The 17,725-nt window shown below is 45.1% G+C and overlaps 1 protein-coding gene across 2 annotated transcripts in view; it reads left to right on the top strand.

Moving 5' to 3' along the window:
* The window catches only part of LOC144822378 (uncharacterized), a 1,092,528-nt gene that overhangs the window by 832,806 nt on the left and 241,997 nt on the right, over window positions 1–17,725 (top strand). For both annotated transcript variants that reach the window (XM_078679823.1, XM_078679822.1), the window contains one exon: window positions 11,789–11,970. In XM_078679823.1, coding sequence (XP_078535949.1) covers window positions 11,789–11,970 — 182 coding nt within the window. The remainder of the gene's footprint in view (window positions 1–11,788; window positions 11,971–17,725) is intronic.

Below are 17,725 nucleotides of genomic sequence, written 5' to 3'. Positions count from 1 at the left end.
TAGACTCATCCCCTCCATCACACTGTTTAGGAAAGAAGTAAAAGCTATCCTCATGGCTAAACACACTTGATCTATTAACGTGGATTTCTAAAGTCTCTGCACCGATCTGTATTATCTACGATCCCTCGATTATTCGTATTACTTGCATTATTGAATTGTTAAATTGTTGAATTGCTTACACCTATTTTTTACTATCTGCCTTATTGATGTACCTGTTTTACTATGCCCCCCCATGTACATACCCCACCTATACCTACAACTATGCTGTACCTAAGGGCCTGTTATTCACTCTCCTGGTGTTATTCTATGCCTTGTAAAGCGCTCTGATATCTGCAAAGATCTTGTTTGCGCTATATAAAACTTTCAAAATAAATAAAATAAAACATACATTTCACTCTCTCTCTACACACACACACAGACACACATATGTATACACACACTGGAAAAAGCCCAGTTAAAAAATTGTTGTGGTTCTGACTCAAGCACATAAACACAATGAAACTCTCAGTTATGGGTTCCAATGCACACACACCATAACGGACACCACCCACCACATTGCTTTTTTGATGGCTATTTAGTTTTTTCATGCCGTTGACTAATTGGTGTTTTGAGTTGCGAGTTGTGCTATATGTGCATTGGAAACTATAACTGGCAAATTTCAGTGTTTTCAAATGTCTGAGCCAGAAACATAATCCATTTTCAACCGTGTTTTTTCAGTATTTCATTGTCTTTTTTTGGGGGGATACATTTATTTTGCTATCTGTCCTGCCCCTACCCGACGGTGGGCTGCCATCCACTGCTATGCGCAACCTCTGGCCATGCATAGGGCAGACTATGCGCAGGGCCTGGCCTGCATCAACTCACTGCAGGCTCCTCCAATCAGATGAACAAATCCTAAATGTAGAGCTAAGCAAAAGTATTAGCCCCTTAAAAACTGCTCTGTAACGTTTTTAAAAGCTAATATCTCAAAGACATTCAATATGCTTTCTGAGTAAAGTACTACTTTCATTCCAAGTTTTGGGTAAATCCGTAGAGTTGTTCGGTCTGTAGATATTAGCTACATTTCTTATCGGAGCTAAAATGAGAAAACATTTATTTTTTCATCCCCTTTTTAGCTTTTTTTTCCCCATGGACAGTTCTTCACAAAACCTTCCATGCCGAAACTTGGCTGACTGTTTTTTATCGGAGCGAGCACACTAGGCGTTGGGGCTGAGGCCCCCAACGGAGGCCCATTCTGGCACAATAATTGCTTGTTTTCTGAACTACCGATAGTGGGATTCCATCCTAAAGGCCTCGAGATCACATAAACTCATGGGGCTTATTTATGAGCCCATGCCTCACTTTTACGCTGCTGGTGCGTCACTTTTTGTGACGCACCAGCAGTGTAAAAAATGTGCCATGTTGCGTCATATTTACAAAGTGACGCATCTAGGGAGATGCGTCACTCTGTAAACCCCTGTGCTACATTATACCTGCGCCAGGTATAATGTATGCAGGGGGGGTGTTCCCACGCAAGATAGTGTCGTAGAAGTGACGCAGTGAAATCTACCAGATTTCACTGCGCCACTTCTAGGACTCAAATGCGTCAAAATCTTACACCTGCCTCACAGCAGGCGTAAGACTGACGCAGGCCCCTTCACATGGGGCTTGCCCCATGTGAAAGGACGCATTGCTGGAGTTGCGTCACTTTTGTGACACACTCCAGCAATGCGTCACTTTTGCACTTACAGATACGTCAGAAATACTGACGAATCTGTAACTCCTTGCGACATGATGCGTCATACTGTAAATATGACGCATCATTTGTGTCGCAAGGAGGACGTAATGAAAAGTGACGCATCGCTGTTTTCACGCAGCGATGCGTCACTTTTCATAAATGAGGCCCATTGTCTTCCCCTACTACTCTTGCCTCATTCAGCAGCAGCACCGCACCTTTGACCAGGGTAAACAAAAACGAAGCGCTATGGGCCTGCGCTACATGCTTCTGTACCCTGTGGTGGTGAAGGTCTCTTCAGTGAGAAAGCAGACTTCTTCGACTCCCTGGAACAAGCCTGCACTTGGGTGGAAACACGACCTGTGCTTCACGTTGGACCCAACGGAGCAGACCGAAGATGAGCAAATCTCGGCATCAGTGTTGGAAGACTCAAATCGCCGAGAGTGCAGATGCCCAAGACCATGCTCTGGTAAGGAACAAGTGATGGGTCACGGTCTAGGAGCGACAAGGAACAGCCCTCAGGCAGCGTTTCCTCCAATCACGATGCAGAGCCACAACTTAGTGAACTGGTGGCTGCCTCATCACCATCATGCGGGATATCGTTAGGACCAGGCCACATATCCCTGCCTCACACAACTGGAGGGAGCACTGCACCTACAATGATAAAGAAGCCACTGTAGGGCACTCCGCCATCATCACTGCCAGGCCCGATGCTCAACCCCCCCACGCTCTTGGCTCTTCCCTTGGCGCCCGTATCCTTGCTGGACCGACAGACTGCCTATCACGAGGCCCTGCATGTGAGGGGATAAGTACACTGTTTTTTGAAGGACTGAGATAGACGCTAGCATCTGCACCCCACTTGGTGGCCGCAGCTCACCCACGTTCTCTTTACCCCTTACTTGATTCCTTTTCCTTTTTTCACTCTTGTTAACTCTTATATGGCTTATTTTCACCAATCATAAAGCTTTTTGCTTTTCATGGTGACGGATATTTCTGGGGTGAAGGGTGGGGCAGGGGTTGTTGAGAGGTTGCGTGTTGTTTGCATGTGTTAGCCTTTCCACATATGTCACAGACACATATAAAACTTCTTCTGAACTAAATCTACCAGGGATACTGGAGGTTAATTTTTCAAGTGACAGATTAGCTGCATACAGAATGCTATCAGGGAATGTTAGCGTTATGAATGACAATACAAATCAGGGAACAGCCATGCATTATGTCAAGCAACATGCCCCAGCTATACTTTTTCTCCAGGAGGCACATCATTTAGGCACATGATGCGCCTTCATGGGCAGTTATGGATACCACCAAGTTTACCACTCTGGCTTCACCCGTGGTTCCGGGGAGTTGTGATTCTTCTTAGGAAGTCCTTCTCCTTAGAGGCAAGCGCAACATACACTGATAACTTAGGCCGTTATCTTGCCATTACAGGCTGGATGGATTGCCAACCCCTTACACTTGTTAGCATCTTCACCCCTTCAATTTTAGAAAAGTCGACCCTCTCCGCTCTGACCCACATACTGGCAGACTAACTTGCAGGCAGAACGATTGTAGGAGGGAACTTTAATGACATGCAAGAACCACAGCATGACCGCAACCTGAATTGTCTCTTCCACTAGACATACACAATTTTCTCAGTGGGCTACTCCTCTTGGTCTGGTTGCCCTATGGCACTGACAATACACATTATACACGCAATACACTTACTATTCTCCTCACCACGGGTCGTCCTCAAGGATAAATTAATTTTCTTGTTTTGAGGAACACACTGCAGACAGTGGGAGACATCCGCATTCTGCTACGTGGAGTGTCCAACCACTCTCCAATTGAGTTGAGCGTGCCAACTGCCCAGGGAAGGCTTCATGGGCTGTGGCAACTTAACGCATGGTGGTTGCGGGATTATGCCCTAGTGGACTGCCTCCATACTCACATTGCTAATTACTTTCTCCTTAACACCAACTCATTGTCCTCCATCACACTCTGGGAGGGGAGATGCAATTTCTTCTACCAAGGCCAAGTCGCAGTTCCGGGAGGTATTGGACCTGGAGGGCTGCACTGTGGCCCTTGAGAAACTGTTGGACGTCTCTCCTGATACAGCCATGACCTGAGCACTCTCACTTGCTAGAGCTAAACTGAAGTAAAGAATGCTTGACCCCGCCCACACAGGATGGATGGCGTCCTACAGTAGAGTTTGTAAGGTGGGCGATAAGGCGGGCAAGCTTTTATACTTAGACAATAAGGACCAAATAAATAGAACGATCCCCTCTGTTTAGGCTGAAGTTGGTAGGCTGATAAATGCATCAGTAGGCATTGCGGCGGCATTCGCCTCTTACTACAATATACTATACTCCTGTAGATAACCCTGACCGCAGAACATGCAATTCCAGTCGTTTACGACTTACTTATGCTCAAGTTGTCACCCGATAGCAAATCCATGTTGGACGCATCTAACACAGTTGAGGAAATAAGCCCTCTGGAAGAACCCTCGTCCCAATGGCCGACCTGTGGAGTACTTAAAAAAGTTCTCCTCTTTGTTGGCCCCACACCATCACAGTATGTTCGGTGAGGTCTTTACGACTGGTTCTCTTTTGCTAGGAACCACTGTCGCAGTCTTACTTAAACCTAATAAATTGGTGCATGACTGTTCTTCTTAGCATCCTTTGTGGCTCATTAATATTGAATACAGAATACTAGCTAAAATACTTGTGATTCGCCTCGCAGGGGTGGTGTTCTTTGGTTCACTGCAGCCAGAGTGGGCTCATCCCTGGTCAAAGCATCATGCGCTGCTTGAGACGTCTCTACTTAGTCCTCACACTGATACATGAGATCGATAACTGACTTTGATTTTTTCAGTAAACATGTACATAGTCAGCTATATAGTTTAGTATATATTATTACTATTCTTGAGTGTGAGTATGGGGAGGGGCCATGAATCATGAGAAAAACCTCAGGTGAGTCATGATGGTCATGATGCTCCTCTCCTCCCTCAGCAATGGGAATAAATAGCATATTTACTCTCCATATCTACATATACGGTTTATGCCATGGTATTTTTGAATCTTGTTTAAACAAAAGATATTTAACCAAAACCAGGATGCAAAGGGTTAATTGTATGCAGTAAGGTAGAATGTTGATCTAGTTCCATTCAGCAGTCAGTTTTTTTTGTATTGGAGAGCAAAGATTCTTTGGGGGAAAAAGTCCCTTTTTTGACCCGTCCCTTTTTTTCCCCCTTTTTATGCCGAATCCAACATCATCAAAGTTAATAAGAAATTAAAAACTGTAAATGGTGTCGCTTTTCCCCAGCACATACTTTCATATGATATGGCGATCCCCCCGTGTGTAGGACTACTGGTGCAGAGTGTGTAGTGCGCTGGGAGCAGTGGTGGGGAGGTCATTAAATCTGGGCAAAAAAGGAAGCTGAGCTTAACCAGGCAGTCATTAGAGACTACTTGTCTTGCACCCGTGGTTTGACAATCCCATGGTTAAAATACATCAAAGACTCCTTTTTAGCTCCGAGTTGTGTATATTTATTCGAGCAACCTGAGCCCATTGTGAAAAAAGATAAATCCTGGGTCCAGGATAACTTCACTAAGTATAGACTGGCTAATATGGAGATAGTGGAAGTGGCCAAAACCCTGGTTAGAGATTATTGTATTATCCAGACGGCTATTTACTCTATGTGACAAATGTGTATCAGAGAACATTACTAGCTAGATTTAGGCGGAGAAGTGGAGAAGTGTGGCTCACTGGTTAGAGGCGGCAGACCCGTAAGCAGAGAACGGCCCGGGACCAGGGTTCGATTCCCGACGCGGCAGGGTCGTGGACCAGGGTCAGCGGACTCGATAATTCTCGCCTCGGTGCCTACTCTAGTCAGAAACCACACTCGGCAACTCTGGGCATCAGCTTGCCTCATCTTCACAACGGCCCCCCAGGCCGCCGGGGATGCTTGGTCGCACCTTAGAGATACCCATCAGGGACCATCTCTCAGGGTGAGCCAGGACGGGTTCCCCAGCGGTCGAAGCGTGGAGATACTCCTCCGGGAGTCGATTCCTAGCGCTATATAAACCTGCAATTAAATTAGGCGGGGGTCCATACAATGGCTGCTATGTTTCCCATTAAGACAATACTCCACCGCAGACATCGGCACTTGCCCATGTGATGAGCAATCAAATCAATCCTTGTTGCATTTTGTTTTCTTTTGTTTTTATTATTTACCATTCACAAGGAGGTTTTGATTACCACTGTTGCGTAGGTATAAATTCTCTACGTGCAAAGTTGCCCAATTCTTTTTACAGCAACTTAATGACTATGACACATGTTACTTACTTGCTTGCTTTTTGAAGAGCATTTTAACACAAATGAGGAGTATGCTGTTTTAAATATAGGGCTTGTATATATAACTAGCAGCCCGTCCCGACGTTGTCCGGGTATGAAACAGAATGTGTGCAATGTGTGTAATAGGCAAGGGAAATTTATTTTAAAATCTCGCGGTAGAGAACATTTTTAGCATGAAGTGTCACAATAGTTAGGCATGTGTGTGCAGATACTGTGTGTACCTCGGAGTAAGAAGTATTAGCGGATGTCTCTAGTGTGTATGTACTCCACTTCCATAGGTAAGCGTGTGTGAAAGTGCATTCAGTGTAAATTTCGTGTCCCCGCAGGCACGCTGAATCGCGTCATCCCCCGCTTAAGGCCCGGCTCCAGTTTTGTTTGATGTTATGCTTGTGGTGTAAAGTCGTTGATGCAGAGAGTTGAGTGGGTGACAGCGCGCACTGGAGACGCTGCGCGTGTGGAAAAGTGCAGTCAGTTCAAAGGTTAGTGTCCCAGCAGTCGCGCTTAGTCGCGTCATCCTCCGCCTGGGCCCGGCTCCAGCCCTGGTTGATGTTGTGCGCCTGGTGTCAATTCGTTTATGCAGAGAGTTGAGTCTGTGACAGCGCGCAGGAGACGCTGCAGTTAGTGTCCCTGCAGGCACGGTCCTTTATGCAGAGAGTTGACTGGCTGACAGCGCTCAGGATACTGTGCAGTTATTGTCCCCGCAGGCACGATCAGTCACGTCTGCCCCCGCCTAAGCCCCGGCAATTGCCGCGCCCATTGGCCAGGCCCCAAGGCACGCTTTTTTTTTGGGGATGTGCCGCGTTATTGTTGCCGCGCAATTGCAATTGCCGCACCCATTGGCCTTGTTCACGCCCCCAGCACACGCCCCCAGAACAACGCACACGTTTAAGGAACGCTTTTTTTGTCGTCATGCCGCGCACGCCCACGCCCACAAGGGACTACTTTGCTGGTAAGGTTCTTTTACCTTTCAAATGTATATGGTTGGCATCTGTATAGCCTATGTCCTTCTGCTGCAACTGCCCTTTCCAATGCTGTATTGGGTGTTGTGATTGGTGCTGTGGTTCCTGAGATTACCCGCCTCAAAGGTTTGGGCTCTCTCTTTATAATATAAGTATAGATTGCACTTTGAGCTGCTGGTCTTCTACTATGATGATGAACTTTGATTTATGGATCTTAAACTCCCCAGAGTTGATGGTTTGCAACGAAAGTTTGCAAGGAGGTCCATACTAATCTAATATGAATATATTGATAGTGAGTCTATTTGTATTATATGCTGCTATTTACTTAAGCCGCTTAAATATTATTATTATTAGCACTTGTAGAGTACATGGCTACCCATAGGCATTCCGGCATTGAAAGTACTGCACAGAATACTTAACGGGGTAAATACACTGTTACTAAGTTATGTTTTGAAAAAGCCAGGTTTTAAGCCCTTTCCTAAAGGGAAGCAACCGGCTTTCAGAGCGCAAGGGGTGGGCATTCCAGAGTAAAGCACCCTTGTAGGAGAAGGAACGTCCTCTAAATCTTTCCCTCCTGATACGAGGAACAATAGCTAGATGAGCAGTGGAGGAGCGCAATTTTCTTTGAGGGGAATAGAAAGAAAGCCAGGATTGAGAGATCACAGATCCAATGCCCCACAATGCCTTGTGGGCAATGCAAAGAGACTTAAACCTAATTCTCTCAACCACAGGGAGCCAGTACATGGAATTCAAGGCTTGTCAGGCAGATTGATGTCTTAGGATGTGGAGCAACAACCTGGCTCTATAATTTTGGACCACCTCAAGTTTCCCAATTTTGGTGCTCCCAAGTAAAGGGAGTTACCCTAATCCATTCCGAATCGAATAAGGGCCTGGGCCATCAGTCTCCTGGCAGTAAAGGGGAGGAGAGGAAGTATATTCTGAAGCATTCTGAGAAGACCATAGCAGGTGGCAGCAAGCTTCACTACCTGATGGTCACATTTAAAGGACTTATCTAGCCATAAGACAAGGCTCTTGATGGTGTTTTTAGGTGGAGGAGGAGGACCTAAGCAGCTTGGCCAGTCCAATTTCCCACCCGGATTTTGATTGTTGCCCAGGAGCATAAACTCTGTGTTGTCTCCTTTAAGTTTGAGACAAGAGTGTTCCATCCACTTAGCCACCCTACCAAGGCAGAGCTCCTAGGAAGGTGGGAGCGGTTTTGGATTTGATTCAGAGAGAGTATCAATTGCGTGTCATCAGCATAAGTGACTATAGAGATACCAAATGGTAGGACAATGTCTGCCAGTGGCCTCATCTAAAGGTTAAAAAGTGTCGGGCTCAAAGATAAGCCCTGAGGCACCCCAACTTAAGTGGCAGGCTGTCAAAGAGACATCCATCTTCAAAAACCTGAGAAGACTTTTCTTCCAGGAAAGATTTAAGCCATGCAAGAGCACTCCCCGAGACTTCCAAGTTTATTAGTCTTTTCACAAGAATGTTGTGATTTACTGTGTCAAACTCTGAGCTCAGATCCAGCAATATGATGGCAACAGATCCTTCTTGGTAGAGTAAACTTTTGGATTCTTCAACCACTGCTAAAATAACGGTCTCTGTGCCATGGCGGGGTCTAAATCCCATCTAGGTAGAGTGGAGTAAATTATGACTTCCTAGAAGTTCTGAGACAATTTGGTTGACATATTTTTCCGATATCTTGCTTATCAATGGGGGGAGAGAAATGGGACAGTAGTTAGCTAACATCAAAGGGTCCAGGTTCTGCTTTTTCAACAATGTTTTGATCATATCGTGTTTCCAGGCCATAGGGACACAGCCAGAGGTGACAGAAAGATTTATCACTTCGAGCACTGCGCATGAAATATCAAATCAATGACTTTGGCTAAGATGTGAGGGTGGGCCGGTCAGACGGGGAGCCTGACTTGACATGGTGAAAAATCTCTGAGAGCTTGTTTAAGTCCAAGTTAGGAAATTCCATATGTCTAATATCAGTGGGGAGCAGGTGAGCGTTTTCGTACATGGACGAGACTGAGGGGGTGAATTTTCTTATGGAAACAGCTGGCTAAGTCACTGCACCTTATAGGTTGCGATACTAACTTAATGCCAGCAGAAGGTGGGTTAAGTAAAGTTTTGGCAATACAAAAAATTTCCAGTGGAGAGTTAGCTGCGATGTTAATTTTTTCTTCAAAATAAAGTGCTTGTCCTTTTATGATTTTTGCTTTATAGATATTAATGGCATCTCTATAATTCTGCTTGCTTGATTCTCCATAATCTTTCCTTCATGGTCTCCCTCTTCATTTGCAATTTTGTTTCAATTCATTCAGCTTGGAAGTATAGCAAGGTGAAGTTTTTTCCTTAGCTCGTCCTATAAAGGTTTTTGGAGGGCTGACCTGATCCAGGGAAGAGATAATCCAACAAGACAAATTATCAGAGGCAGAGGTAGGATTTTTAACTAGGGAGGGTCTGAGGTCGGCAGGAGATTGTTTCCAATGCTCCAGTGACAGTCTAGACCACATACAGTCCTTACCACATGTAGGATTGTGCCAACACAATAACATCCCCCAGAGGCGTAGCTAGAGCTTCTGGCGCCCGGGGCTATCCCCCAGATTGCCGCCCATGGCAGGTAGCGGCGGGGAGGGTGGATCTGGGGAAAAATTTTGGCGAGCAGCAGGGGTGGATTGGCAGGGTTTAAGTTACAACACCACTCTCTACTCCACTGCATAAGAAAGGGTGTGAAACTGCGGCATAAGCCTAGAGCAAACCTCGAAGGTCAAGTCTCAGTTGATGAAGGCCCACCAGCACTAAAATGGTAGCTAAATGCATAAGTAAATGTATCCCTATCTTCCCTTCCTCCTCTTACACCTCTCCATACTGACCTGCTGCTACAAGACCACAGCAGTAAAACCACCCGCTAGACATCAAGCACAACACCAAAACAACTCCCACATAGGTCACACTCTACACCCACAGTCTACCAAACAATGACAGTATTTAGAAATATAAGCAAAGCTATAGCAATAGAACAGCTTCATTATCTCTTCCATCCATGCATCTATCTATTCATTCTTTCACCCTTCCATCCACCTACTGGCATCCACTATTTCACCTTTAGATTCTGTCATCCATTCATTCTTTCATCCATCATTCAATATTTCCCCATTCTATCCATGTATCTATCTATCCATCCATCCAATTTGCCATCCATCTATTATGCCATCCATCTGCCCATCCATACAGTCTAAAAACCAACCAACCACTCTGCCACCCATTGATCTATTCACTCTGCCATCCATTCTCTTTGCATCCATTCTCCACTCTGTTATCTTACCATCACCTCTGCCATTCATCAATCAACTGACATGCTTTCATCAATTCATTAACTCTTCCATTCATCCACTTAGCCATCCATCAGCCTACTCTTCCATCCATCCATCAATCCACTCTGTCATTCACCCTCTCTGCCATCCACTCTGCCACCCATTCACCAGCCATCCACTCTGTCACCCATCCATTCATCAACTCTTCTATCTATCCATTCAACCACCCATCCACTCTGCCATTCATTCATCCATCAATCCACCCACTCTGCTATTCAACCACCCATTCATCCACTCTGTAAAGCATCAATCCCCTCCACCATCCATCCATTCTGCCATCCATCTGCTCATCCATCCATCCATTTAGCCACTCTGCCATCCATCCTGCCATTCATTCATCAATCCATCCACTCTGCTATCCAATCATGCATTCAGTCACTTTGCCTTTAATCCATTCACGCTGCCACGCATCCATTCATTTACTTTGCCATCCATCCAATCTGCCATCCATCCATACATTCATTCACTTTGCCACCCATCTATTCACCCTGCCATCCATTCATCATCCATCCACTACGACTTCCAATTAACAGATCTTTCGCCCACTCATCCAGCCCTTTACTCTATCCTCCTTTCAGCTGTCCCTCCACCTATTCATTCACTCAACTATTCATCCATTTGTTCTGCCATCCTTTCACTTGTCCATCCACCTATCCATTCACGCACTCACCCATCCACCCATCCCTTTACTATACTTTCATGTGTCCATCCATCATCATTCACTTCTTCTTTCACCACTCATTCATCCACATATCCATTCATCCTCCTACTCCATCATCCCTACTTCCTTTTGTTCACCCTTTTCTTCCAACATTCCTTCTTTCTTTCCCTGTTCTATTTACCCAGCAGTCGGTTTTCCTTAGTGACTGTGGGAGTGCTTCCGGTTTCCACGTGAGACATGTTTGGGGTCCTTCTTGCTAGTCCACAAAATGTAATGAACTGATTTTTTGCTTAATGCGGCGCTGGGAGTGAGCCTCGCATACCAGAGCAACCACACACTTTTCAAATGTACTGTCAACTAGTATAGATGGTGATTGAACACCTTGTTATCCTCATTCTTTTATAAAACATTTCCCTCTGTATAATGTGCGTGTGATGTAAAGTCCTCGTACACCTTACAGTGGAATGAGTGGTGCTATTAACAAAAGAAATGCATGTGAGAGGGGGCTATAGACAGAAGAGGGGCACTGTTGCAGGGTGGTAGTGAGGGAATCCGTGGAGAAGGGGATCTGGGGCGGGGCAAAAAATATTGTTGCACCAGGAGCTCCAGTGCTAAAGCCAGCCCTAGCATATATATATATATATATATATATATATATATAAATTAAAAGCGTATCCGCAGGACCTGACACAGGTTTTGTACAACACACCACTAACATTTGTGTTTCCTTCCGTAGGTCTTGCACCCTTACCTCGATGAGCACAGCGTGCTGCTGGTGCAGCTGTTTGGCATGGAGGCACTTTACAAGCCAGACCCGAGTGGGCAGAGACCAGGCGTAGTGGTGCCCAGCGATGGGCAGAACCTGCAGCTCTACGTCAAGCAACAGCTCGGGTGGGCCGCTGTGCCACTGTTTGAAGGGTAAAGTACTACCCCTTTCCCTACCCCAGATATGCCAACCATGACATGCTCCGTACCCGTAACTCTCCCCATAACGTAAACGTGTTTAAGCAATGCCACAGACTGGCGAACGTCATCATGGGAAATGTGACTAGAAATGCGCGTCCATTGTTGCTTCTGCTTGCTGCCTGCGCATTGCAACAGCAAAGACGTGAAGCACAATATCATGACTGAATCACTATTTTTATTGCTTCTGTTCCAAACGCTGCCTGAATAGCTGAATGTGTTAAAATTGCTTTTCTTTTTACTCGCGCATGAATAATATGCTTTTCCCAACAGTGGGTAAATTGCTCAGTAAGTGCCCCTGCATTATGCTGCCTATAAAAGAATTGTGCGCGGCACGTCAAAGGGAGAGGAGTCAGACAGCGCCGATAGCAGCAGATGTCAATAATACCCTCCTTCAATATGGCCGCGCGTGCGTTCAAGAGCGCCATGTGACGGCAGTGCACGAGGGCCTATTATTAAACAAGCTCTCAGTCGCAGTCGATATATCAGGCTAATTATAGTCATTTTTCATTTGACATTATTTTCAGAAAGCAAAACAGCAATGCCTGTGTATGTGTCATACTTGTGTGTGTGTTAAAATCGCCTTTTTTAGTGGGAATTAAGATTACAGCGGGTAAAAATGCAATACTCAAAAGTACTAAAAGGCCTTTGTTAAGATTCTCTTCATTTGTTATTTCTTAAAATGAGTTACAAGCATCACATCATACAGCTATAAAATATTCACTCCCAATAACTCATGCAGTGTCATGATTTATGACGTGGCAAACACATTTGAGTCTGCGCCGGGCAAAGTAGTCCACACCGAAGCATATGGAGCCAGGTTTAGGTTTGCATTCGTCAGACATTTGAATAACGGGATTAACCTGTATGTATGTATTGTATTGTATTGTAATTGCATTTATATAGCGCTTACTACCCCTGACGAGGCGTCGAAGCGCTTGTTCGGCGGGTAGCACGCTACTCCGGGACCCACAGAGGATTAGTGTTAAATTAGTATAGTGAAACATGCAAGTACATTTTAAGTGGTAGATAGGTTAGTCAGTTATTTGGATTTGGAATGATAGCAGAAGGATAGAGTAGGACAAAGGTTTGTATTTATTTATCGCTCGCTTGTTGACGCATGCTATTCAGGGAGCCTATAAAGGATTAGTGGTGAATTAATATGGTGAAATATGAGGTAATTTCAGTGGTGGATATTAGTCTGTTACTTGGAGTGAGAAGGATAGCGGATGGATAAAAGGGTAAGAAAGATTAGCATTCATATAGCCCTTGTTACCCCTGATGGGTGTTGAAGCGCTTTTCTGGCGAGTAGCACGCCACTCCGGAATCCATAAAGGATTAGTGTTGAAAATTAGTATAGTATAAATATGAAGTAATTTGAGTAGTAGATATGTTATTCAGTTATTAGTATAGTTGAATATGGAATATGGAATTTGAGAAGTGAACATGTTAGTCTGTTAATTTTGAATGAAAAAGGATAGTGAAGGGATAAAAGAGTGAAGGATTTTTTTATTTTTTATAAGTCTTAGCAGTAGGAAGAGGCTTTTGGATGAGTAAAAAGGAGTTTTGGAGGGAAGGAGTCAGAGGGCAGCATTTCTGGCCCTAGTCCTGACCAGTCTCAAACAGGCCCAAACAGGCAACTACCCTTGTCCTCTCTGCCCTTAACAGGCCCAAACAGGCAACTACCCTTGTCCTCTCTGCCCTTAACAGGCCCAAACAGGCAACTACCCTTGTCCTCTCCGCCCTAAGCCTGGCCTTTCTTGTAGCCCTAGTAATCAGGTGACCCCTTCAGCCAATGGGAACCCTAGCCCTAACACTATCCAATCACAACACTAGCCCTAACATCTAGAACCAATAGGAGACCAGGACCTTACAGCCATTCTTAGCCCTAGTCCAAGGACCCAATCAGTTCAAAAAACCCTGATCTCAACATCCAATAAAGGCCTTAGCCCTACCACTAGTCCCAACACAAGTCCACGCAGCCAATGGTACAGGTAGACCTAGTCCCTACTTCCAATAGAAAGCCTAACCCTACTCTTAGTCCCACAACTGGTCCAACAACCAATCACACCAGAAGCCCTAAATAGCTACTTCCAATTAAAGGTCTAACCCTAGCACTAGTCCCACCCTACTCCCAACAACCAATAACATAGGAAACCCTAGTCCCTACTTCCAATAGAAATCCTAACCCTAGCCCTAGTCCCAACCCTGCAATGATTGAATCACAGACCGAGAAACCAATCAGAAGCCTCAAATACCCAACCAATGAGGACATTAACCCTAACCCAATAGAAACACCAGATACAACCACCAATCAGAGTACACATGTGCCAACCACTAGCACACCATATAAGGTCCCAGCAACCTCAGACAAGGTTTGCTGGCTAGGGAGTTGGAAGCTGCTTGCTCCTGTTCAGAATCTCCTAGGAGACAGACAGGCTCAATCCACAACTTTGGACTTCAACAGGTAAAGGCTTCACTAACTCGAAATCTAACAATACTGTTTGAATAAAGCTTTACTCCCCCTGCTGGCCAAAAAACGAAGTGCACAGGACTCAGTAAATACAGTTTAAGCAGCTCACAGAAGCACCCTCTGATGTAGAAAATCCCTGTTGCTGGGGGGGAGGCAGGGGGGCAGGGGGGCTGGCCTCACTGGCTTGTGAGCACAAAATGGTGGCTGGGGGTGCACTGTTTGAGCACACAGGCCTAAGCATAGAGCAAAGGAGAAATTTGGAGGGAAAACAGATTTGTCACCAAGGAATGAGAGGGACAAACTACAGAGGTTGGACTGCAAATCCCACAATTCAACACACTAAATGAAAGCAATCATGGGCAGGGAAAACCACACATTTAAAACACAACACAGGTGATAAAATATGCAATTACAGGCAGGCTAAAACTACAATTTTTAACTGTAACAGCTACAGGCATAGACAGTAAACACAGAAAATGAAAATCGTTTTTTAAACAACTTTTTGTCTTGGGAAGAGACAGCACTAGTCTGTCTTCTTACCACTTCCTGGACTCTGCTCACTGAAATCTGGGGCACATGTAGGCTGCAACTCACAAGATGGATTCACGGTGCATGCACTTATGTGGCTGCGCTGGGCATATGAGGCTATTTAGATGCAGATGTAGCAGGACACGTGTTGCCACCTGGACAGTTTTCTTCCGGCACTACCAGTAGTTTAATGTCCTGGCTGCTACAAAAATAAGCAATATCTCCACAGGCCAGTATTTGAGCTTTTTTCTGTACATGCTACAAACCACAAAGATAAATAGCTGCGTTAATAATCCATCCAAGTTTCAACTTCTTGTTAGAGATCTAGATCTTACAATGAGATCTACAATATACAAAATACATCAATTAATATAACTTTAAAAAGTAGCAAAAAATGACAACACATTCATTTATTAACTGGGCAATTTATCATCTCCATAGCAGCTTTGGCTGTTGTAATGCCATATTTTTTTAAGTGGTTTTAAAAATCTCTGTTGGTAGACTTTTACAACAGCACAGACAAATATAACATTTTCCATAGTCTGTATGCCATTATAATATAAGGTGCATATACTTTCCTCCGTAACTTCATTCTGCCATGCATCCATCACAGTTTTTAGCGGTAAACATTTCAAACTACGTAGCATTTTACACCTTCGCACCCTGTGTTCCAGGACTGCTGGTGCACATGATTGAATAACACAGTGGAAACAGCTTTTTCGAATCATTCTCCGTAGAGCAATTTTTCATAGTATATTTTAGATAGGTTTGAAGATTAACTTAGCTCATATTCAGAATATCTAATCTAGTCTAAGAAAAGTGCTGTAGTGCAAATCAAATGTTAATGAAAAAAGAAACAGCCTTTGTAATAGGACAGAGACATTGCGAGTGAATCACAAGGAGAGGGACGGGGCTTGACAGGTCCAGTATAAGTGCCCCTATGTATGAAAAAGGCGAGAACAAGGGTATGCAGATCCCAGAGAAAGCAGGGAAAGCGGATACCAAAGGGGTCAGGATGAGGTAATCTACCAGATGCCAAAAGTATAAAAGATAGAGGGGTATAGTTCCTAATAGGAGCAAGGGCCCTCACACACCCCGAAAGGTGTCATGCACCATCATTGGGCAACTCCTCGTTGGGCTTGCGCTCCAATGCTCAACGGGCCCCAGCAAGGTGGCTCTTTGCCAGAGGTCTTTTCTTTTTGCTGATGTGTAGTCTGAGGGGTTATGGGGCATATGTGTAGAGAGTAATAGGAGTAGAGGTGGGAGAGGGTAAGTGCAGGATAAAAATAGCTATAGGGATCCCGCAGGATTCCTTTATTGGCTTACTAATCAGCTCATTCCACTCAGACTCCTTCCCACCAGCCACATATGAATAATCCTCCACTGCAGCTACTTGCAGGATAAACAGGGAAGGGCAGGCAACCTGCAAGCCGCACCAGCACCTAGGCTGACCACTTCCGCAGGAGAACTCCCCCTGTTTCCCCATGCCTAATGCGTTGCTCTGTAGTTCTGTGTAGTGCTGCGTAATTCTCCGGAATCAATCAGGCAATGGCAATGGCTATAGTAGTGACTACCCACAGCCATCGGGTGCCCAGTCAGGAATCCAGTGATGTAGCAGAAGCCTGGGACCCCACTTCCCCACCCCATTGGCCGCAAGCCACATCCAAACCTAGCCGGCTGCTTCTGCTGCCACAGGGTTATCACTTAAACCGTGATGTTTAAGGTGTGGCTCAAAGAGTCCAAGCTAGTAGTTAATTGCAAAAGCCTGGACCCCGTAGTCTAGCAGAAAGCTGAGGAGAATCCCGAAACAACTTGAACACCAGAACACTGAAGTTGAAGCAGGGTGCGATGCCTATATGCCTATAGCTGAGGCTCTGGCTAGGGCTCGAGGATTTAACAAGAGGTCCTAAACACTTGCATTGGCACAAAAATAACTACTTGTATTGCTGATTCACACTGCCGCATACTGCTGAACACTTGCTCACTTGCTGCTCGCCTACTTGTAACCCGCCTGGATGCCGGGAAGCTAGAAGGGTGCTGGGCTCCACATGCTCTGAAGCGTAATTACCGTGCCCAGTGGAGTAGCTAGAGCTTCTGGCCCCTGGGGCTATCCCTCAGATTGCCGCACATGGCAGGTAGCAGGGGTTGGGGGATGCTGAGTAAGAAGAACGGCGAGCACTTGAAAGAGGTCCTAGAGAAACGTGGTATCGCCGCTAATAGTTATCTCGATCATGGAAGTTACATGCACATAAATAACACGGGCCAAGGCAACACAGTTGAATACACCAGCAGTTTAAAGACATGCAATTGATGGACGGAATGCAGATCAATAAAAACATTCTACCCCAGCCAATAGATCAGGGTTAAATCCATCATTCTTTTGCTCACCATGCAGCCCCAGTTTAGACGTGGTCATATGCAAATCAAGACTGATTTGCATATGGCTGGGTTCAAACTGGAATGGCACAGGGAGCAAAAAAACCAAGGCTTTAGGCCCAGATCTCTGTACTGAGGTGAATGTATGGCATTGACATTGTTCTGCATTCTGTCCATCGATTGTTGTTTTTGCAATAATAATATATAAGTACAGAGGTATCAAGGTTAACTTGTTTGCAACCTCCAGCATATTTAACCAAAAATATGACCAGAGTCCTATATGCAGTGGCAAAGTGTTGGTCTGAATAGATGTTATTACACCTTCCTAAATTG

The sequence above is a fragment of the Lissotriton helveticus genome, chromosome 3_1, assembly GCF_964261635.1.
Source record: "Lissotriton helveticus chromosome 3_1, aLisHel1.1, whole genome shotgun sequence".
In the NCBI taxonomy this organism is placed as follows: Eukaryota; Metazoa; Chordata; class Amphibia; order Caudata; family Salamandridae; genus Lissotriton; species Lissotriton helveticus.
The sequence above is the reverse complement of the archived record's forward strand: the minus strand, read 5'-3'. Positions and strand labels throughout refer to the sequence as shown.